This window comes from Rhinolophus sinicus, chromosome 13 (genome assembly GCF_057876585.1).
Source record: "Rhinolophus sinicus isolate RSI-liver-muscle chromosome 13, RSI-T2T, whole genome shotgun sequence".
Taxonomy (NCBI): domain Eukaryota; kingdom Metazoa; phylum Chordata; class Mammalia; order Chiroptera; family Rhinolophidae; genus Rhinolophus; species Rhinolophus sinicus.
The window spans coordinates 27,237,467-27,259,352 of NC_142513.1; the positions used below are offsets into that span (position 1 = coordinate 27,237,467).

Consider the following 21,886-nt stretch of genomic DNA (forward strand, 5'->3'; position numbering starts at 1 on the left):
AACACTACTGCTATATTTATTTGAAAGTTACTGAGAGTAAATCTTGTGTTCTCACCACAAAAAAGAAATGGGAATTGTGATGGGATCGAGGTCTTAGCTAATGCTGTGGTGATCATTTTGCAATATGTAAGTGTACCAAATGAATATATGTTGACTTACACTTTAAACTTACACAATGTTATGCCAATTACAACTCAATAAAAACAAAAACAAGACTTGCTTCATTCAATTTTAGTGTGCCTGTAAGATAAAAAATCCTCTAATTGGCACATCTGTGCATTTCCAATATCCTAATCCAGTGGAGAAATAATATGGACTTTACAAAGTGATTGTCTTTACTTTTTGATTGGCATTCATTAAAATGCTATCTCACATAACTATCCTGGTGGCTGGATGTCCAGAAGTCATAGAATTATCCATTCATCTGCTCCAAAGGTGGACGTCCACTTTACAAACAGGGTACATTATGTATTTACTAGCTGCACTCATGATGTGGGTACAAACAGGAGTGTTTCTCAAGGAGTGGTTCCTGGGCCAGAAGTGCCAGCATCACCTGGGAACTTGTCGGAAAGGCCCCATTCCAGACCGAGTCGGGAACTTTGGGGTGGGGGCCCAACAATCTGTGCTTAGTAAGCCCTCCAGGGAATCCTGGTGCACACTAAAGCCTTAGTACTCAAAGATGAAGTAAGTTATATGCATGAGAGAAAAATAACTTTTTTAAGATTGGTTTTTGCTGCTGGTGTGTGAGATGAGTAAATAAGTCAGAGAGAGCAACATGGGCACACACGGCCTCAGTAGTGCAGACCCCCATACTGGAGTGAGATGGGACTTGGACATTGGTTGAGTCACAAGTAGGAGGTGCTTCTAATAAGTGACCATGGAGACCGGCCACCATTGAATCCAGTCTGTAATGTGCTCCCTTTGACCAAATATGACTGGTTGATTATGGGTGACAACTGTTTGCAAGGACATGTTCAGTGAGGTGTCAATCAAGGCATGTTTTCTGACACAGACCATGTGTCACAATCAACTGAAAGCCAGTGAATGTGGCATCACTGATGGCATTATTAATGTCAGTCAGACGGATCATAGTAGGAAACACTTTTATTCTCTAAAAGCAATTAAGAAAAAGTAATCAAAACTGTACTTGTTGGTAATCACACTGACCATTATCAGAATAGTACATGCTATTAGGAAAAAGCAATTTCTTTTTTTCCGAGATGCTCCTTGCTGGGTGATCTGCATCTATTCTATAACAACATGACAACAAACATGATGAGCGTGTTTAGTGAGCAAGACTGACTCAAACGGACGAGAGCCTTGGCTCCCTCTAAACACTTCTCCTGGCTGCAGCAAATGACCAAAGAATTTTATTTTTTCAGTGCTTAGAAGGCTAACCACCTAATCATGCCAGAGTTCAACAAACCAGCATTAATAATCACCAAAAAAGGCACTTTAAAATACATTTGACAAGGAGTGACACTAATGCAATGAGAACCGGCCTAAGCCCTGCACTCAACTTCATGGAGATAGTGCATTCTGCCTCCATGTGCATGTGTGTGTGTAAATATATATATATATATATGTGTGTGTGTGTATATACCAACACCCATTAGAGCAGATCCTTGAATGAAACCGTTTTGTTTAATGTCGTTTTGTCATAATGTTGATGAGATGCCATAGGAATTTAACTCTTGTTTATATGAACTAGCCTATGGTAAAATTGGTTTTGTTATGTCATTTTGCTTAATGTCACAGAACCTTAATGACAACATTAAGCGAGGACTTACTGTACACATATATGTGTATATAAATATCTACCTATCTCCGTAAGTCTCTGGGGAGGGAAAAAACATTTCGTTTCTTTTAATTGGATAGTACACAAAAAATTCTAGTCCCATTTCTTGGAACAAAGATGGAGGGGATCGGTCAATTAATGCAAAAATGTACCCTACTATACCTTTCTATCGACAAAAGAAGAGGTAAAATAAATATTCAAAACTTTCCTAGGCTGTGAACTATTAAAATAATAAAATCTAGCATTTTAAAAAAGTTTATTCCACTGCAGGGTACAGAGCAGACATTTTTGGTACCGTAAATCTCACACATCTGTATTGCTTAGGTTGAAGAGAGTGGAAAGAACAGAGGAAATTTCTTCCACAAATTCCTTCCTTGTAGTACCCACCAAGTTTTAGCTATATGGTGTCATTCCACTTAGCTTAACATAGAAACAAAGTCTGGTATAAATATATTTTTAGGATGTCTAAATTCTCAAGATATTTGCACAGAGTACTAAAAGTACTTAAAGGATTTTTGTAAAATAAACAGAATTGGCCATATATCAGTCCACTGCATACTCCTGGCTTGGCTATTTTGGCTCGAGGTTTTGACAGACCAAACCCATCTGGTCAGAGGTGAATAAAGGCTTACTTGTCTTTCCCAAGAACAGGTGTATAGACACAATCTCATTCTTAGGATATGGAAAAACAATTAGTAAGGACATTTAAAGTTTAATTACTAACTGTATAATGCCTGAGAGCAAAAATCAAAGCAACTTTGAAAGGTTAAGAGTCAGACTCTGGGCATTTCCGTTTTTTAGCTGCTGGCTCTTCGGTCTGGTGTAATTCTAAAGTGCTCGAGTTGGAGTTGAGGCTGGGGTCTTCTTTAAGGTTGTCCATGGTGACGGTGAAGCCTGAGAGAAGGTACCCCCCACCTCCGCTCATCAGTAGTTTGGGATGACTTCGATCTGGCAAAACCTAATCAGGACAGAAAGACAGACACTTATGTTTTCCTAAGCAGTAAAGTATGTGCTAACAATACACACACTAGAAATCAGAATTTCAATGACACAGATTCTCTTGAAGATTGAAATGAACCAATTTCTAAGTTCCTTCCTTTCTTCACACAATAGTTCAGGTAAGAGTATAGAAATTGGTTTAAGTGATTTTCTTTTGAAAAATGAAACTGAAGCTGTTTCTCTTAAACCTGAAGCAAGTTTCTGTGGCAAATGGGCAAACGGTTGGTATAGTGCTCTGGGCCTGTACATAGCTTTCTTCCTCTTGGCTCCAGGATGCTTCATGGCAAACAGTGGAGCGTGGGTCCATGGAGATGGAGCTATGGGACATACACCCAGAGCCTCCCTTTCCTACTGTCCTATTGACTGACAAGACTACTTCTTTCCTGTTACCATAGCTAAATAAGATGACCGCCATGAAAGGCAGGGTCGTCCAGGGCCATAGAGTGCCCTGGATTAAATAAGACGTCCAAGCAGCAGGGCAGGGCCTGTGGCAACCACGGAGGTGCTCCCTGAGATCTTGTCAAGAGGAAACTGGTGGCGAGGAGTTCAAGCAGCAGAAAGGCTCTGGAAGCTGCTCCTTTGGGATGCACTGTAGCGCTCACTCCCATGGCGGCCATCGGCTGCTCCATGCTGATTAACTGAGCATAGCAACCAGTACTGCACCATTTCTGCCCGACACAGGGCTCCTTTAATGGGCAATCTCTGCTCCGGGGTTCCCCATCATCCTGGCTGACACTTCCTCAGAGCAGCACTGCAGGTCCTCCCCCCCATTCCCCATCCTTCTGCCTCTTTCATAGGCAGCAGACCTGCCTCACGGTCTGATGGCTCTCCCTGCCTAGGTAATCCTGCTCCCTCCTCATCTTTCAAATGTGTTTGCCCCGATAAATCTCTTATACTTCTAATTCCATCTTGACATACGCTTTCCAGAGGATCTGAACTGACATGGAGCACACCAATTCGTCCTGAAAACTTGCTGCAAAGACATCCCAGCAGAGAGGAAAGGGTCCTTCTCTTGGCTTGGGAATTTGGCTATGATCAGTTATTCCCTCCACAGTGATCTTGAGGCCTTGGGTAAATACAAGCATAATTGTTTGCATTTTAAATGTCTCTGGACTAGAGTTACAGAGTAATAGATCCTGACATGAGAAGAAGGGGTCAGGAAAGGTCAGGGCACTTTCTGAGTTACAGGTGGGAGACTGTTTCATCTTTGTAGACACAAACAGGAATGTCTGTTTTTAACACATTCTGGCACTCCTGCAAGGAGCCAACCACCCAGGAGAGCAGCTCCTGGGTCTGGCTGTAAGAACACATACCTGGTAATTTCTGAGCCAGGTTTCAGATACCCTGAGGTTGATGACCCCTCCTCTTTCCCGCAGTTTTGTGTAGCATTCCAACAGAGGCTGAGGGTATAAAGAGAGTTCTGTTAAGAATTACTTCTAGGGCCACAATATGCGAATCAACATTTAGATGCAAAAATTCCCATCCATTTGTTTCACTATTACCTCTTTATACTGACAGTAGACCACAAACGGCCTTGAAGGGGCCACGAAGTCCAGCAAAGTCAACAGCAGTGGAGTGGGATGAAAACGACTTGCTACAATTAAACTGCAAGAAAAATGTGGGACATATTATTTCTCTATGCCCCCAAAATGGAGCATAGGTTTAAAAATGCATTTAAAATGATCATGTATTTATTTGCATGACTCACACAAGGAAGAGCTTTAAATACAACATTCCAGAAATTCCAAACAATAAAATCATGAGCTATTACTTTCTAGAAAACACAAATTGGATTATAAGCTCTCATGGTGCTTGGCAACTATAAGTAGCGACTCACATTCTTGATTTAAAAAAAAAGAAAAAAAAAAATCACATGGAAACAAATCCCAACATTGTGATGTTGGCTTTGTGGGTATCTGGATCTCTCTCCTTGTCAGATTTCCTTAGCCCTCGCCAGCAGCCAGTATCACATCAATCTGAATGCCCCCCCCACACACACACCAAATAGGACTATACAGCCCTGTCTGATGCACCATCATTGGAGAAATTTCAAAGTTCTTTTAAAACTCTGATACGAGCACAATTTCCCACCTTTGCCAGATGCAGTCTCCTTTCTTTAAAAACCCAAGACAGAATCATCATCTCTGTTCCCACCATTATCAAAGCAGACAAGCAGAGAATGCTAATCTGTTTGAAGCAGAGCCCACGAGTACCAAGATGTCTCCTGCATTATCATTAACGCACCCATCCGCGTTTCTCTCACTCAGCAGAGCAGCAGCCTCTAAATGTCTTTTCCTTTGCTCTTCTTGTCTCCTCTGCTTTTCCTGAATCTTCAAGAAGAAAAATAAGAAACCAACATACTGAGGTCATTCAGTCAGGCTTATGGGAACCCTGGTCTATCAAAACATGTCAACAATATTTATCAGCTTAGACTAAAGCAACAGAAAGAGGTCATTTATAAGGAAGTTGAAAACACACAAGAAAGCCCGTATGTTATAAAGCCATCATTAAGCTACCTATGTGCAATGCTTCTGTATCCTTAAGCTTCATCCCAAAGAGAGTATCACGTGTGTGCACCCACACACACACACTCCTTCTCCATCTGGTTTGACATTTATTATTTTGGGGAACTGATGTTCCAAAGCCAAATCTCAGTGCTTAAATAACCGAGGTCCTGAGGGGGAATATTATGAAGGCAGTGGGGACTCTTTAACATTCTTACATAATCCTTTTTGCTTCCTCTCTCTTTAGCCTCCTTATAGTCTTGATCTTGAGAGACAATTTCCATTGTTTCTTGTTCTTTGGGGTGATTGCTCCCTGGGGCCTCTGCCATGCTGGTTTCATTCTCCTGTTCTGAAGTCTGTTTTTCCTCCAGTGTGCCATTCCTTTCTTCAACCGAAGCACTGTCTTTTGGCTCTGAAGATAACATCTCGGCAGAAAATGTTCCATTCAGAAGACTGTCCACTTTGTTGAGGGGGAATTCATAAAGACTACTGAGGAAAGATTTGGGAAATCCAAAACAGGTTGTTGCTGCCCGAACTGGGCCACCTCCAGGGTACAGCTGAATAATGGAGCCAAAACCTGAACAGAGAAAAGAAACAAACATCTCCCAATGAAGGTGACTCAAGACTTTGCCAACACTCAGGATCCTCCATAGTAAGAAGACTGAAGGTCTCTCTACTCTGTTCAGTTTGAAGGGTGATACAGCTTCTCTGGGGGTCAGTTTGGAGTCTATGAATATTCCCAAAGGATGTAATGTAATTCCAAAACAGAGAAACAGGAAGTCTTAAAGAAGCTAATCCCCATTTGACACTACAGCAAAACTCTGGGATCATGCAAATGTGGATGTCGCATGATTGGTGACCAGCGCTTAGCCCCCCTCCCCCTCCAGTCCTGAAAAAAGGGCAGTGAAAAGTTCTTATCTTCTACAGGGTCAGAGAAAGGGCAGGCAAATCAGGCTGTGTTGTACTCTTCCCACTCAATTCAGGCCAGTAAAATGAGCACCAGCTATCCAGGAGTTTACTGAAATCACTGTTGTGGAGGTCCTAGCCTGCCACAGGCTTCAGAACTATCCCCACTGATACGTAGTGAAGCTAGAAAAGACAACTAACTGTCATCCGGGGATGCCAATGCAATGCAGGCTGGCAGATGTGGGCTGTGCAGGAAGGTCCTGAGGACTGCATCTGTGGCCAGCCCAAGTCATTTCGTTAACCTCAGAGTAATTCAACCTCACTTTCCATGAGTTTGAATTTTCTAGACCCCTCTACTCTAATCGTGGTGGGGTTTTCAGGAACTTGAAAATGTTAAATCTTACCTCCCATTCGTTCCATCATTGCACCCAGCACCAGGCCTGCACACGTTTCCATTACAATCATTTTATTGCCAGCACGAATATTTCCCAATGTCAACATCTGGGCTAGTGTATCATATCTCATGTGGCTAAGGAAAAAAGAATGATTCATTCACTTTTAATTAGGCAAAACCTGTTATTTTAATTGTCATTTTTCAAGTTTTGTTTGTTTCATAAAAATTTATGTCAAGATTATTGATTGCTTTGGAGGCAATAGTAAAACGGACTTACAATTTATGTGGTAGGAGGATACTTTATGTAGGTGAGCAAGTTTTTTCATTTTACTTAAAATTATGACTTTTTTAAAGCTGTATTTCCCCCCAATTATACTTTTGAAAGGAAACAAAGCGTACTTAATTTTTCCAGGCTCTCGGGCATAATACATAATTGAAAGGATGCGGGTGGATGGTTTCACAACAGTAACGATGGCTTCATATCTGAGGGAAGAAAAAACAAAACATCAATTTTTTTAAAAGTTTAAAAATATTTTATTTTTAATAACATATTTTACAAATCTACAAAAAGACTTAATGTTTCCATCCTTTCCCAACAAAAACTACTTACTTCTTTTTCTTCTTTTTTATGTATTTATCTTGAGCAAATTCTGTCTTGTCTCGGAATGTTGTGCTATTTTCAATCAACTGCTGAACTATTTCCTGTAAGAAAAGGAGCAAGCAGGGTTCCTGAAACTTTGTTTTCGCAGAACAGATCACCTCAAGGTTTCTTACCCCAGAATGTATTCAAAGGTTTGATTCTCCAGTCCCTTTTCCACAGAAGTCCAAGTGGGTAAACTTTGTATTTTTTCACTCTATCTAGAATCTGTATTAAAATCCAAGTGCTTTATAGCTCCATTTAAACCAAAATAAAACAGAGGCATACGATACAGAAAGAAGAGAGGTAAAGGAACCTCTCATTCTTGAAGACCCTGGCTGAAAACATTACTGAGAAAAACAAAGTTAAGCTCTGAGATGCACTAAGTTATTAAATTGTCCTTTGCTATCAATATTAGTAATGTTATTCACTTATATCCCTGCATATAAGAAATGAAATTTTTGATATACTGAATTGCATATACATTTCAAGCTCTATGTCTAACAGGAATACACAGCATTTTCACAATTTACCTTACGTCAAGTCTGCTTTAAAAACCAAGCAATTCCCTAAATACCAAACAAAAACAGAACACAATATCCTTTGAATATTACCTCTCCTTTAATGCCCTTGTCCTTTAAAGCTTTTATGTCATCTTGAGTAAGTTTCTGAGATTTCCCATCATCAACTATATTTCGATTATCAGTGCCCGCTTCTTTGGTCTCTAAGGAAGGAAATTGCTTTATGACATTTATGATCTGATATTATTTAAAAATCTTTCTTCTTTTAAGTTCATGCCACAGTCAGCCCATCAGCCACTCAAATTTGGCCTTCCAGTTCCCTGCTCCCCCCCAGCCCACTATCCTTTCTGGCCACAACTACTCGAAGACTCGAACTCATCTTCCTGCTCCCACTCTTGCCCCCTTACAATCCACCTGGACACCAGACTTCTCTCTTTAAAATGCAAATTGGCTCATTTATTCCAATGCACAAAAACCACACTGCAGCTTCTTGTAACTAGAATACATTCCAAAGATAAACTACAAGTTGTATATGATCTGGCCCCCCGGCTACCTTTTCTGGCCTCATTTCTTCCTTTTTTTTTTTTTTTCCCATGAGCAGTGCTTGATTTATTAGCATTAAAAAAGAAAAAACCACCTCTTATATACAAAACAAGCTGATTTTTGTTTTCAAGTGTTAAACACACTCCTTAAATATTACATAAAATTTAGAGCCTGGATTACATGAATTGTTTTTCCTGGAAGCACTTAAATGAATATTTGACAATGGAGATGTCCAATGTCCATCATGCAGGCACCAGACAGCCACGGAGTCCACAGGGCCTGCTCACCACAGCGTATGACCCAGCAGACACTGACTGGGTGCCCGCACATGCCCACATTTGGGTACAGAAGTGAATTACTGCGAAAACCCAGAGGTGCACATGCACAATGTGTAGCAAATTCACTTGCACATTAGAATACCAACTACATTCAGCGAAGTAAACCTTGCTCCAGGTACATCAGGTTAACTCGCAATAGTGAGTTGCAACCGATGAAAGTTGGCTGGACAATCGCATGTAAAAGTTATTACCAGTCAACGCCCAGCCCCATGTGACACAGCTGTCCCTCCCATCTCTATAGTAGCCACAGGCGCACTGCCACAGCAACAGAGCAGAATCTTCCCTATTCTGTGCTCAAACACCAAAAGCGCTGGGAGAGGACCGGGGCCCAGCGTGCAACCAAGCCACAGAGCAGGACATGGCCTTCCTCGTCTTGCCACGGGAGGCAGGCCCTCAGAAAGCCGTCAGAAGCGTCCATTCTGCTGTTCGAGCACCCCTGACCAGGCTCCAGTGCCTGGAGGGTACTGGGCTCTGTCCTCGGTGCTCAAGGTGTCTGGGCAGCTCCAGCAGGTCTGGCCTCATTCTTGACCCCTGTACTCAGCCACAGTGCCCTCCTTCCTGTTCCTTAAACATCCCAAGCACCATCTCACTGCAGGGCGTTGGCACTTGCTGCTCCTTCTGCCTGGAATGCTCTTATGACAGATCTGAGTGGCTAGAGCCGTCCATCACTCAGGGCTGAGCTCATCGTCTCCACCAAGTCTCACCTCATCAAATTAACATCCAGGACACCTCCCTGCTTTGTCATCTTCCAAGCACATGTCACCATCTGAAAGTATGCTGTTTGCTTGTCTATGTGATTATTTTTGGTGTTTCCCCACTGCTAAATGAATTTTATGAGATAAGCTACCTCATGAACTGCTATAATCGCAGTGCTTAATCATGCCTGGAACAGATTTGGTGTTTAATAAAAATATAGATGTTAATTTAAAAGTATTTAATTGAACTACAACTTTAATCGTATTTTTTAAGTAACTATTTACATATTTTTATTTTATTAATACAATATTTTAAGTATATTTATTTTAACAAATACTTAAGTATTTAATTTCAGTCAATAACGAGGGCTAAAATTACAGGGCCTTACTACAGGCAAGGCACTGTTACTTCCTATGTGCCATATGACTGAACACTCGCTATAGCGTAGGCATGAAATTTGTTTATGGCTCCATTTTACAGAGGATGATATAAGATTTAGAGAAACCAAATAACTTGCCCCAGGTTACAAGGCAAGTAATGAAGTTAAAACTTAAACCCTAGTCAGCTGAATTCAGAGCCAGACCTCGTGGCCTCTACCCTATATGCTAACTACCTCTCAGCTGTTACTTAACTTCTGGGCACTGCATCTGCTCTTACACTGAAGTGGCCAGGACTTACGGCCCAAGGTCACAGAGCCAGTTAACGATGGGCTGGAGCCAGAATTCAGGTATCTCAAAGCCAAAGGCAGACCTCGCTTCATTCCACCAAGCTAGTTCTTAGATTATGAGTTCAGATTTCTTTAAGAATAGTCTGGGCTAGCACTTTAGAATTAAGTGCGGCTGACAGATTTCTGACCAGCCAGCTCAAGAGCCATCTAGCTCATACATCCAAAATAGTGTACCTGAAGTAGGCTCTTCCTTCTTCTTCTTAGGCTGAAGACTTCCTCCACTGGTCACCTCAAATGTGGTTCCATAACTATGGCCAATGACGTTATCCAGATAGAACCACTGTTTTTCAAAAGTTACTTTTCTGGGGAAGAGAATGCAATCAATGAGCTGATTTGTATTCAGTCCAGGAAAGACATGTTCACTCTCATTTACTTCAAAACTGGGCTCCGCAAAGGATGATCAGCAGTGTTATCTCTGAACATGAACTGACAAATGCACTAGAGAGACTCTGGTTGGGGCAGAAACATAAAATTAATATGACACAAAAACACTGAATTTGGAATGAGAAACAAGAACAGAAGACATTCCTCTTCTGAGGCAGTGGTCTGACTCCAATGTGCAATGTCTGACAGGATGTCCAAACTCACAGGCTTTGCAGACTTCCGGGATAGCATAAAGACTTGCCAAGATCGTCAGGCTAATGGACACACACTGTGACAACCCTTGCAACTTACACAGGAAAACCTCAAAACTGAACAATCATTGGGGAACAAATTCCCTGGCCTAACTGGCCATGTTCTTTGAAAATTGTCTAGTAAAAGCAAATTATGTTTACAAATAAACATTATTGACAATCGACACATTTGGAAATGGTGCCTAACACTGACAGTGTTCTACTGAGGACCAGGCAATTTTCATTTTTCCTATTACCCAGGTTTTTATTTTATTACAATTTAAAAGGGAAATCCCAGAAAAACACAAACCTTCCCTTTCAAAAGAAGAAAACTAACATCTTGATTAGGAGTTAGGAAGTATGTGCTAGATGCTTCATACTTTTTAATTTAATTCCCACACTAATCTTGGGACCTAACCCTTTCCAGACGAGCAAGCTAAGGCTCAGGAAAAAGGGTCTTGTCCAAGGTTAAGCTACAAAGTGGGAGACGGGATTCAAATACAAATCTGCCTAAGCCCAAAGCCTGGTTCTTTCCACTAGATCCCACCGTCTACCCAGCAAAGACCAGTGAATTTCAGGAAGCCCTGCCTAGCTTCAGGACATGGTCCATGTCAACAGAAACCTGAATCCTGGAATTTCCTTTGTGCCCCAACCCACACCTTCTCTCCTTTATCTGTGCCCCTGGAGGCTGAGCATGACAGAATGCACAGACCACAACACCCAGGGTCTCCTCCCAAAGGCTTTCCACCGTTGTTAGACCCTGGGTGCATCACAAGTCTCTACTCGTTTACTAAACCTTGCCACCCCTCTGTATGTGTCTGTGTCACATCTTCACTAAATCTCCTCACTTGAACCATCTGAATGAATGTCTGCGAGATCATAAGTGATCCAGACAAGGCCAATTCTCTTCTTTGCTGGGTCCTCAGTTACTAAACACGTAACAGACACTCAAAACATTTGCTGACATAAACCCTGGCAGAGAAGTTAAAACTCAGGTCAGGTCAGCCCAGATGTGCACCTCCCCCACCCCTACCCGCACCCCCATCCTCGTCCTTTGAGCACCCCCCCAGAGCTAATGAAATCCTGGGTCTGAGCTAGGTTGGGTTCACCCCTCTGGCAGCTGGTCTGATGTGCAAAGGAGGGTGTGTCACCCAAACTGATCAGCCTGACAGGAGGTCACTACCCTAGTCAGGAAAGCGGGGCCCAGTCAGAGAGATGTGGGGCCATATCTTCACTGGGGAAGAGTGGGATTTGAAGAGTCTCCTTCTCCTAAAGCCAGATAGCTTCTGCCCAACCAGATGAGTGCAGTCCTGAGGGAAGAGTGAAGAGAGAGTCTGGCCTAGGATTTAGCTGAGCTCAGAAAGCCATTTTCTAAATAAAATGGAAATTAATTCTGTGGCTTCTGCCAAGAAAAAGTGACAAAAAGCATTTCCAAATTAAAAACACACACACGCACAAAACAGTCTAAAGAGTGCTTTTTATAAACAGATGTTGCTGACTATTTCCTTGGTAATGAAAAACCTCTTGTCTAGAAGAGCGTATTATTAAGAAGTACACTCAAGCAACCAAACTCAAAATTGGCGACTTAACAGGATAGTTTGAGAAAGGAAAGAAAGAAAAAAACCAGTTTCACCTGTATAATGACTGTTCATTATACACTTGTAAAACTTGAAGATCATTCATTGAACTTTTAACCTAAGAATTATGCTGCAGTTATACTTCAATGAAAAAGTTTAAATAATTATTATTGGCATTTCCCAGAACTTACGTTCTTGGATGCAGGCACCCATTTCTAACCAGAAATTCTGAAAAGTACAAAGTATTGGTTTCAAGAATACAAAATATAGTAGTGATGTGGGATAGTTATAAAATTTCTCTGATTTCAACCACCAAAATGAGTATTTTAAATACTCATTTTAAAATGAGTATTGAAATTTTGAAATGCTTAAAAGCCTGTGCACATATTACATTTCTGGACTAAAAGAAATCCCTTCCCCCTTCTATTTTTTTCTTTAGCAGATTGGTGCTAGTGCAAAAAAGCTTAGTTGTCATCAGTTTGGCGCTTTGGGGACTGTTACTAGACTATTTCCTATTGACACCTGTTTCGCTTTAAATACCAGTCCACAGGATGATTCACAAAGAAGTAAAAGAATTCATCTGACGTGAGCACTTATGAGAAATTCCAAGTCTCGCAATACCTGGCCTTACGGTCTGCAGAAAACTGTTCTCCTGAGACTGCATTCAAATAACTTACTTTTTGTCAAAAGTACTATAATAACCAAATTCGAAAAAAAGCTTGATTGTACTTTTCAGATAATTAATCAAAACATCCCAATACATTTTCACCATTAATAAACAATTAGGACTTAGCAACCTCACCATCCCTGCCAGAAAGTTCAAAATTGCCACTTCTTTAATACTAAATCAGAGCGATGACTAACCAGCAGGTTCACAAACCAAACCTAATTTCAAGTTCTGAGACCTTGAGCAAACTGCTTTGAGCAATTTAACTTTTCCAAACTTCGCATCCCCTGGGGTGAAATGAGGGAACTCTAGAGCGATCCCACATTCTATGGGAAGTCGTTTCCTAACCTTATTCTGTGCAGACAGGTAGTCCCATTTGGGTAGAGAGAAGAACCCAGCAGACCAGACTTGGTTGGGGAGGTGTCATTTTTTGTGGGATTGATCCCGGCTGAGGGATTAGGGAGAAAGACGGGTTGGGGGGTTGGGGGGTGTGACTCTGAGAGGTAAGGATGAGATCAGAGGGTGAAGGGTGGGTTCCGTGAGAAAACAGGAGAGATCTTAAGAACCTAGGGGAAGAACTCCAGGACGGGGGGTGGGTGGGCACCCGGGCAACCGAGGGCCAAGAATGGGAAAGGAGCTCCGGGGAAAGGCTGAGAGGGAAGCTGGAGGCAGAGGGCCAGGTATGAGACCATGGAAGGAGGGCTCTCTCTGTAGAAAGACAGGAGGGCCGAGAATGGGATCCTGGGGGTAGAGGCCTTTGTGGGAAGATGGGAGAGGAGGCTGGGGATCCAGAGAGCCAAGAAGGGGACCCTGGTGGGAGGATTCTGTGGGGAGACCGGGAGGGACGGTGTTATCTAGAAGGGGCGGGGGAGCCCTAAAGCCAGCGACCTGACTTACTTTCTCCGCTGGACTTGCACTGCTTTGAACACATCTTCCCGTTTCAGCACCACGAAGTCGCCGTCGCGGATGCGGTGGTCCCCGGGGTTCGGTGGCTGTGGGCCCGGCTGCTCCCCTGAGCCCTCCATGACGCTCAGCGGGTCTCCGTGCTTTGCAGCGTCTTCCCAGCCTCCCGCTCCCTGCTCCTCGTCCTCCACCACCGATGCTGCCACCCTCACTCCCACAAACCAAGGGGACTGAGAACCCTCCGTTCGGCACCGCCCCCACGTGCTGAGCGCCGCTTCCGCTTTCCGGTCCGACCCTCTGAACGGCCCCCAGGAGCCTCACGGTTTCCGTCTGGTCGAACTCCTTGATTGGCTGTTCTCCGTCCCGCCCCTCCCTTCTCCTGTTGCATGGCCGGAAGTTGCGTCACAGCAGCGCCAAAAAAGAACTTGGAAGAAAACTGGGCTTCAGCTTGAGGCACTACACCTTCCCGGGAGTCTTATGGGCCTCGATGGATGAATTGAGGTCCCCGAGCCGCTCGAACAGATTAGACTTGGCCGTGCGCGGGGACGTCAGAGAGCTTCAGCTGAAGAGAAACGTGGGACTTGGGCAGGGGTGACTGGAGGATCTCGGGCCTCGGAGTCTCCTCTCCGTCCCGCCGTGTTTTCCCCGGGCTGGAGGGAGAGCCGTCCGGGCGTGAACTAGGAAAGCTTTGGGACCGCAGTCCTTTGCCAGTAAGAACTTAGCCTGATCGTAAGTGAAGTAGAGTATTTAACGAAGCACAGCAGGCCTACGGGCGGCACCTTCGCTCATTCTCCAGTCCTACTTCTTGCATTTGTGTTGGATTTTTTACTAGCTGTTCTCACCCTATTGTCTCGTTTGAGGAAGATGGCACGTAGCGTTGTGGAAGGAGCGCATCAGCTTGCGAGTGTGAAGACGGAGTTTTGAAACTAGTACTGCCACCAAACAACTTTGATCTTGATCAGTTTCTCTGGCCATTAGTTTCTTAACGTGTGATGTGGTGTAGGTGATTATCAAAGTGCTGGCTTGCCCTAATATCGTGAACTTCTATAGTTATTAACTTGTTTATTACTTTGAATCTCTTCAAATGTTACCTTTGCCTCCATTCCTTCTCTGACCAGCCTATGGAAAATCAGTCTCTCCATTTCCCTTTCATGCTTTTCTCTATAGCATTTGTCCTCTTCTAACATAGTGTATATTTTACTTTACATTTTTGTTTTGTTTTCTGGAATGAACACTTCTTGAGAGCATGCATTTTTGTCTGTTTTGGTCACTGCTTTTTGGTTCTTTATGCTTAGAATACTGTTTGGCGCATAGCAGGTGATCAATACATGTTTTTGAATATGTGGATAAAGGAAGGGAGGGAGAAAAGAAGGAAGGAAGAGATGGAGGGAGGGAGGAAGCCTGAAGAATGGAATCAAGAATTCTTTAGTTATTTTAGGTGATTATCAAAGTCCTGGCTTGCCCTAATATCGTGAACTTCTTTAGTTCTTAACTTGTTTATTACTTAAATCCCTTTAAACCAACATTTGAATACATTCTCTTGTAATGAATTGCACTACAATATACGGATATATTCTTAATTTTATCTTTAGGGTAGGGCCTATTTTTGAAAATAGACTTTCTTAAGAACAATTTTAGGTTTACTGAAAAATTGCACAAAGTACACAGAGTTCCCATACATATTCTTTTCTCTCCCTCCACCTCCAGATCTGCCTATTAGCATCTTGCATTAGTGTGATACATTTGTTGCAGTTGATGGACCAAATTCAATAAGTTCGTTATTAACCGAAGTCCGAAGTCCGAAGTCCGTAATTTACATAGTTTACAAAGGGTTCACTCTTTGTGTTTTATAGTTCCATGAGTTTTGACAAGTGTATGATGTCATATATCCACCATTACAGAATCATACAGAATGGTTTCACTCCCCTAAAAATGCCCTGTGCCCCACCTATATGAATTATTTTAAAACCGATTTTTAAAGGTCACTTGTAGTTCAATTTATTGATACTCAGCCAGGAACTAACTCTTTATGGGTTTGAATTTAATAAAAATGAGTATCTTGGCTATGTAACAAAATAGAGACAATGTGAAAGGATAATTAGCAAAAAAGATTGTAATTACAACACATTAACAGATATGGATATGCTTTCCAAAAAAGTATTGTAGTTCAAATTTATCTAAAAATTACACACACAAAAAAATCTAGTCAATACTGACCTAGAATTGATCCTGCTTCCATTGTCTTTATAAGACAGTTCTGAACTCTGGTTGAAAGGTTGAAACATTTATGCATGTATGTATGTACCCTGTCACACTCCTGTGCTTCCCTAGAAAGAGGTCCACCTTAGGTGCCTATGTAAGAATGCCCTGGTATCCGTGATAAAAGTGGGTAAGACACTGCAGGATTGACTATATAGAAGGAGCTACAATGATGTCTTCCTGATGTCTCACCGGTCAGGATTATGTTCAGCCAGTGCTGCCCTGTAAGTCTCAAAACACTACAAACAAGTTAGTTAATTGCCTGTTTTGTTTTCATTTCTATTGTGGGAGCTCCTTGAAAACAGGTAAGTACCTCTTCTTACTTTATCTCATGAGCATCCAGTATACTTGGTTAAATATCTGTGGTATACCTTAAAAAGAAATGGAGTTTGGAAGAGTAACTGCAGATTAGAAAAGAAATGGGCTTATACCCTGGTGTGCAATGTTGCAAGCCTGTCTCAAACTAGAATATGTTAATTTTCACTTATTTACTATGTTAATACATTTTTAGGAGCACTATTTCCCCTAAAGTTTTGATGAAGACTTGCCTAATCTCTATCTTTTAGAAGACATGAATGGGGAATATAGAGGTAGAGGATTTGGACGAGGAAGATTTCAAAGATGGAAAAGAGGAAGAGGTGGTGGGAGCTTCTCAGAAAAATGGAGAGAAAGAGGACACAGACTTGACCTGAGTAAAACCACGGGAAAGCATACTGCTGGTAGGGGAGATCAATGATTGTTCCATTTTTTTTTTTTTTCCTTCATGAAGGAATCTGTTCGTGCCTGGCATATATACAAAGCAGTTTAACTTAAATTTCAGTCTGTCTTTTATTGATGTAACCCCTTAAAGTAGTATTTGAATGTTGATATCCAAACTTCTTACCGAAGCCTATAGTTTCGATACTCTATTAATATGTCAAGTTCTTATTGTTGGAAGGAGAAGCAAATAAGGGAGAAACTGTTTGCTCCATTTCTACTAAACTAGTATTCTGTTTTGTTTTCAGAACAAACCTCACAGTCTTTGCTACTACAATCAACATTGGATCAATTCATACCATACAAAGGCTGGAAGCTTTATCTTTCAGAAGGTAGAATAAAAAATGTACAAAGTACCATAAATGATCATTTCTTAACTTGTCTTTGGGTGCTACATCTCATATTCATTTGCTTACTGATTTATACCCTCTTTAATATTAGTTCACCAAAACAATTCATGTTTATGTTTTAAGACCATTATGTTTAGATTTTGTATCAGTCAGGAGAACAGAAACCACAGTAGGTATTTCAAAAAGGGGATTTAATACAGGGATTTGGATATATAGATAAAAAACTAAAAGAGCAAAAAGGGAACATTGAGGTAAGCCCCTAGATAGTAGTAACTTCAGGAAGTGGCAACCATTCTTATGACTGAGGAAACAAAACTGAAAAGTTCTGAGGTTGCCAGAATCTAGGAATTCAAAAGAGTGGGCCACAGCATACCTCTTGCTTTGAGCCCAAAGGGCATGCTGTAAAGCTGTATTTGGACTACTAAAGCAAATTAAGCTCCTGACTCTGGTGGGAGGAAAGCAGTGTTGGTGCTCGGAACTGGAAGCTGGAACTGTAGTTGTCCTCTGCAGCTAAAGAGATGCTGAAAAGAACTGGAAACAAGAATAAATTCCTTTCTTTTTTCCTGCCACCTACCAATCTTTAAGGTGCCTCCAACTGGCAGAACGTAAATTGAGTCTAGGAAATGCAGTGTGCAGATCTTGGTCATAGGATCACAGCGCAGAAAATAAAAAGGTAGACTTGGAACAGAAAGATAATCAACACAGATTTGTGTAGAAACACAGTTAAGGAATCTCCCTTTTATAATCCAGCACAACAGCTAACATCATACATCTGTCTGTATAGGTTTGGAGAATTGTCTTTTCTGTGCTCTTACAGTGTCTGTAGGCTCTTTATGTCTCTTATGAGATATGAGATAGATGACAGATAGATAAAGTGTTTTTTTCCCACTAGACTGTGGAATGCTTAAGGGCAAGGATCTTGCCCCATAACAGGCACTCAGTATTCATTTTGTGAATGAATAAAGTGCTTTTTGGATGTTTTTTTATATTGAGCGTCTGTTTTCTGTTATATAGACAGATACGTTTCAGACTACTTCATTGTACTGTTTCTGTGTAGAATACCGATTCAAAAATGTTATAGAACTTGAGAGTGTAAAAGATAGCTTACAGCTTTAGGACCAGAGTCAAGTGGTAGACTGTCTCTCCTCTGATCTGAGCAAGGGATTTTGACAAATGGCATTTTGGACTAGTAGAATTTACTTTGTAAAGACTGTTTCAGAATAAAAGTTTAGTTCCTGTGTCTAGCTTTGGCTTTATTATGTAAGCTATTTGAACTGATAGATCCTTTTAGGTGTCAAAATTTCAATACAAAGATTCCCAGATATTGGTACTTTTATTTATTTATGTATTTATTTTTGTATTTTATAATTTAAAATTTTTTTCAATTACCATTGACATACAATATTATATAAGTTTCAGGTGTACAAAATAGTGATTAGATATTTATATAACTTACGAAGTGATCACCCCAATAAGTCTAGTGCCCACCTGACATAGACATTGGCACTTTTAGAGAGAGACCCTTCCTGTCTGCATTTCAGATGACGCAAACCTAAACTTGTTTTAGAATCTTAAGTATACATGCAACACCACTTCTTATCTAAATGTAACCAGAACGCAAAGCAATTGGGAAAATCATCTACTATGTATATAGTGTTTCCTCTGTCTCATGAAAATTATGTGTGATTATTAGTGCTAATGCCGTATTTGTTTGATTAGTTTACAGCGATAGATCTCCTTTTATTGAGAAGATTGAAGCATTTGAAATTTTTTTCACAAGGCGTATTGATTTATATGATAAGGTAAGATTCCCATACAACAAAAAGCTACTCGTTCCCTTTTTTGTGTCATCTTATTGAACAATGTATCTGAGGGGCTAGTGGTTGTGATCACAGACACCGGAGCCAAACTACCTTGGTCCAGCTCCCAGCGCTGCCACTTACCTGCAATGTGGACTTTGTTGAATTACTTACCTTCTCTATGCCTCGGTTTTCTCATCTATCAGTTGAGAATAGTAGTATTAATGTCTACCCCAAGGGTTGTTAAGAGGCATAAATAATAAGTTCATATATTTAAAATAATAGAACCATGCTTGGCTACAAAACTTACAGTATTTATCATATAAATACTGTACAATATTTAGCATATAAATATATGCTTTTGCAAAATATGTAGTTGAATGCTCAGTTATAATCAACTCTGAAAAACAATTATTGTTTTCATATTTTAATATTTTGTAGGATGAAATAGAAAGAAAGGGAAGTATTTTGGTGGATTTTAAAGAATTGACAAAAGACGATGAAATAGCTAAATTGATACCAAATATAGCAAATGAATTAAGGGATACACCTGAGAAAACCTTGGCTTGCATGGGTCTGGCGATACATCAGGTAAATATTTATTTTGTGAGACTTTTGTCAAAATTTTAAAGGAAGATTTTACCTTAATAGTACCTTCTCTAAAAGATACTTAGATTTTACCAAACAGATACTATAGCTAAAACCAAAAGGTTGCAATCCTACCTTGAGAGATACCCTTCATTCTATATACAACAGCTTACTTAAAATACAACGTTTACTTCTAATTTATTTGAATAATTAATTTAATTTTATTAAAGATTATGTGGAAATTAAACCTTGTTTTCAAGGAGCTATATAATCTCATAGGGAAGATAAGACAAGGCATCATGGTATTATCAGTTATGAACTTGGACTTGGCACAAAAAGGTTCTCTGGCATGAGGCAAGTCTCTTAATCTCTCTGCGCGTCACAGTATATAAATTGAAAATAATAATGCGTGCTGTGTCTGCCTGAGTTTTTCTCAGGGTCTGATGGCACAACATACGTAAAAGCATTTTTTTAGGCTGGCAAACACATAAATGCTTCAAGGCAAAGGGAAGTAAATCTCAGGCTAGGAACAGAGAAAGTGCTGGGTGCATTCAGATATAAAGATAAGATCCTGAGCTGTTGGGGAGGAACATGGTATACAATGAGTGGGGAAAGCTCAGAGGAAGATCTTGTAGAGGTGATGTGGTTTATGATGGGTTTTAAAAGGGGTACCGAGGCCTGGACATGGAGCAGGGGAGGTAAGCGTATCCAGGCAAAGGAACGATTCATTACAAAGATGTGTATACGACTAGTAACCCAAGACTGGGAACCTTGGCTGTGGTCTTCAGACTCCTCTTGCTCATTATTTCTCAGTATTCAAATCAGTACATCCTTTCATTTCTATTTCTAAAATGTCTCTTAAATCTACCTCTTTTCCATCCTTACTGCCTCTGTCTTAAGCCTTTGTTATCTTTCCTAAACTGTTGCCATACATGGTAAAACAAGATTTGTCCTTAGAAACTGTGTTGACTTCTACCAAATGAAATCTAAATCCTTACCTGACATTGAAGGCCTTCCACAGTCTGGTTCAGCTTCCTCTCCCCACAGCTGTCCTTCATTCACTACCATCCAGCTAAACTGAGCTCTCTCCAGGATTTTCTAAATACTTCTGCCTCTCACATGTGCTATGCATTCGGCATAGAATGCCCTTTGCCTTGCATATCCAAATTTTTGAGGCCTAGCTCAATTATCTCTCTGTGAAACTTTTCTCATGACCCCTTTTCAAAACTCGCATGGTATTTCATCTGTAAATCTTTATGGTACTTATAACAAGCATAGCTGTGTATGTGCGTTTCATTTTCTCTCCTAGATTGGCAGCATACTGTTTTATATGCAAGTAGATATTAAATGTTTATTTAATGTCAGATGCCAAGGGAATGGGTATTGTGTATTTCAAAAGTCATCCTTGTTTTCTCTCTTAATTGATCAATGAATTGGGAGATGTACAAAATACTTTTTCATCAGACCCATCCAGGAGGTAATAGCTTTGGGGGCTACCATAAGGACTTTTAATACTAAGTTTAGCAGACAGGGATGCTGGAGTTTTCCAGTCCAGGGACAACAGAATCCCAGGTAAATCAAAATCTACTATAAAATAAGTAGTCATAATTGAAGATCAGAGTTGTTAGGGGCTATTAGAGTTCTGTTAATGTCCTATTCTGAACTGTTTATATTCATAAACTTCATATTCTCTTTTTATGAAAGAGTTCTGTTTCAAGATGGTATTTTGTTTCCAACTTTTGAGTAAATGTCCTGTTTAGGTATTAACCAAGGACCTTGAAAGGCATGCAGCTGAATTACAAGCCCAAGAAGGATTGTCTAGAGATGGGAAAACAATGGTAAATGTGCCACACATTCATGCAAGGTGAGGAATTTGCTGGTATTAATTATTTAGAATTGGGCATTGAAGACTGTTTAAGAATGAGAACCTCATTTTATAAAGCCAAAGAAATCAGTAAAACGCGTATGAGTTCCTTACTACCTCATTGGTCATCACACCCAAGTGAACCCACTGAGAGTTCTTCAAAAAAATCACAATGGAAATAAACCTCTTCTGCCCAAATAACTTGATTTCTCAGCCTGTAGTGTTTTGTAAACATTGATTTTGGATGTGTACTTATCAAGACCCCACTGTTTAAATTTAATGATCCATGTAATACACTAAGTGATGTGATTATATTTTGTTAAAATTTTTAGGTTGCTACTCGACACAGAACTAATGGAACTTTGTTTCTCTTTAATTCATCTTTATTGTGTGTTTTTTTCTTTTTTTCACTAGAAAGCAATCAGTGGGACAAGAAGAAAAGGGAA

General features: G+C 40.7%; 2 protein-coding genes across 7 annotated transcripts in view; one reads left to right on the plus strand and one right to left on the minus strand.

Moving 5' to 3' along the window:
- Positions 1–1,086: 1,086 nt before the first annotated feature.
- Positions 1,087–14,102, minus strand: TRMT6 (tRNA methyltransferase 6 non-catalytic subunit). Of its 3 annotated transcripts, XM_074317548.2 has the most exons (11): positions 13,819–14,102; positions 10,238–10,365; positions 7,853–7,962; positions 7,212–7,303; positions 7,001–7,084; positions 6,612–6,736; positions 5,520–5,878; positions 5,042–5,127; positions 4,300–4,402; positions 4,111–4,197; positions 1,087–2,756 (listed from the first exon to the last, which is right to left on the minus strand). In XM_074317548.2, the coding sequence occupies exons 1-11, from the start codon at positions 13,944–13,946 to the stop codon at positions 2,565–2,567; spliced, it is 1,494 nt and encodes a 497-aa protein (XP_074173649.1). In that variant the 5' UTR covers positions 13,947–14,102; the 3' UTR covers positions 1,087–2,564. The 3 variants fall into 3 exon arrangements, with proteins under 3 accessions (XP_074173649.1, XP_074173650.1, XP_074173651.1); XM_074317549.2 differs by lacking the exons at positions 7,853–7,962; positions 10,238–10,365 and having other exon boundaries at positions 2,478–2,756; positions 13,819–14,093; XM_074317550.2 differs by lacking the exons at positions 7,853–7,962; positions 13,819–14,102 and having other exon boundaries at positions 2,478–2,756.
- A 129-nt stretch (positions 14,103–14,231) lies between these two features.
- The window catches only part of MCM8 (minichromosome maintenance 8 homologous recombination repair factor), a 34,244-nt gene continuing 26,589 nt past the window's right edge, over positions 14,232–21,886 (plus strand). The window contains exons 1-6 of one of the 4 annotated variants that reach the window (XM_088789255.1): positions 14,232–14,827; positions 16,650–16,802; positions 17,088–17,171; positions 18,909–18,991; positions 19,430–19,579; positions 21,337–21,440. In XM_088789255.1, the coding sequence (XP_088645381.1) occupies positions 16,655–16,802; positions 17,088–17,171; positions 18,909–18,991; positions 19,430–19,579; positions 21,337–21,440 (569 nt within the window). In that variant the 5' untranslated portion in view covers positions 14,232–14,827; positions 16,650–16,654. The remainder of the gene's footprint in view (positions 14,828–16,649; positions 16,803–17,087; positions 17,172–18,908; positions 18,992–19,429; positions 19,580–21,336; positions 21,441–21,886) is intronic. The other 3 variants (XM_088789256.1, XM_088789257.1, XM_088789258.1) reach the window with 3 other exon arrangements.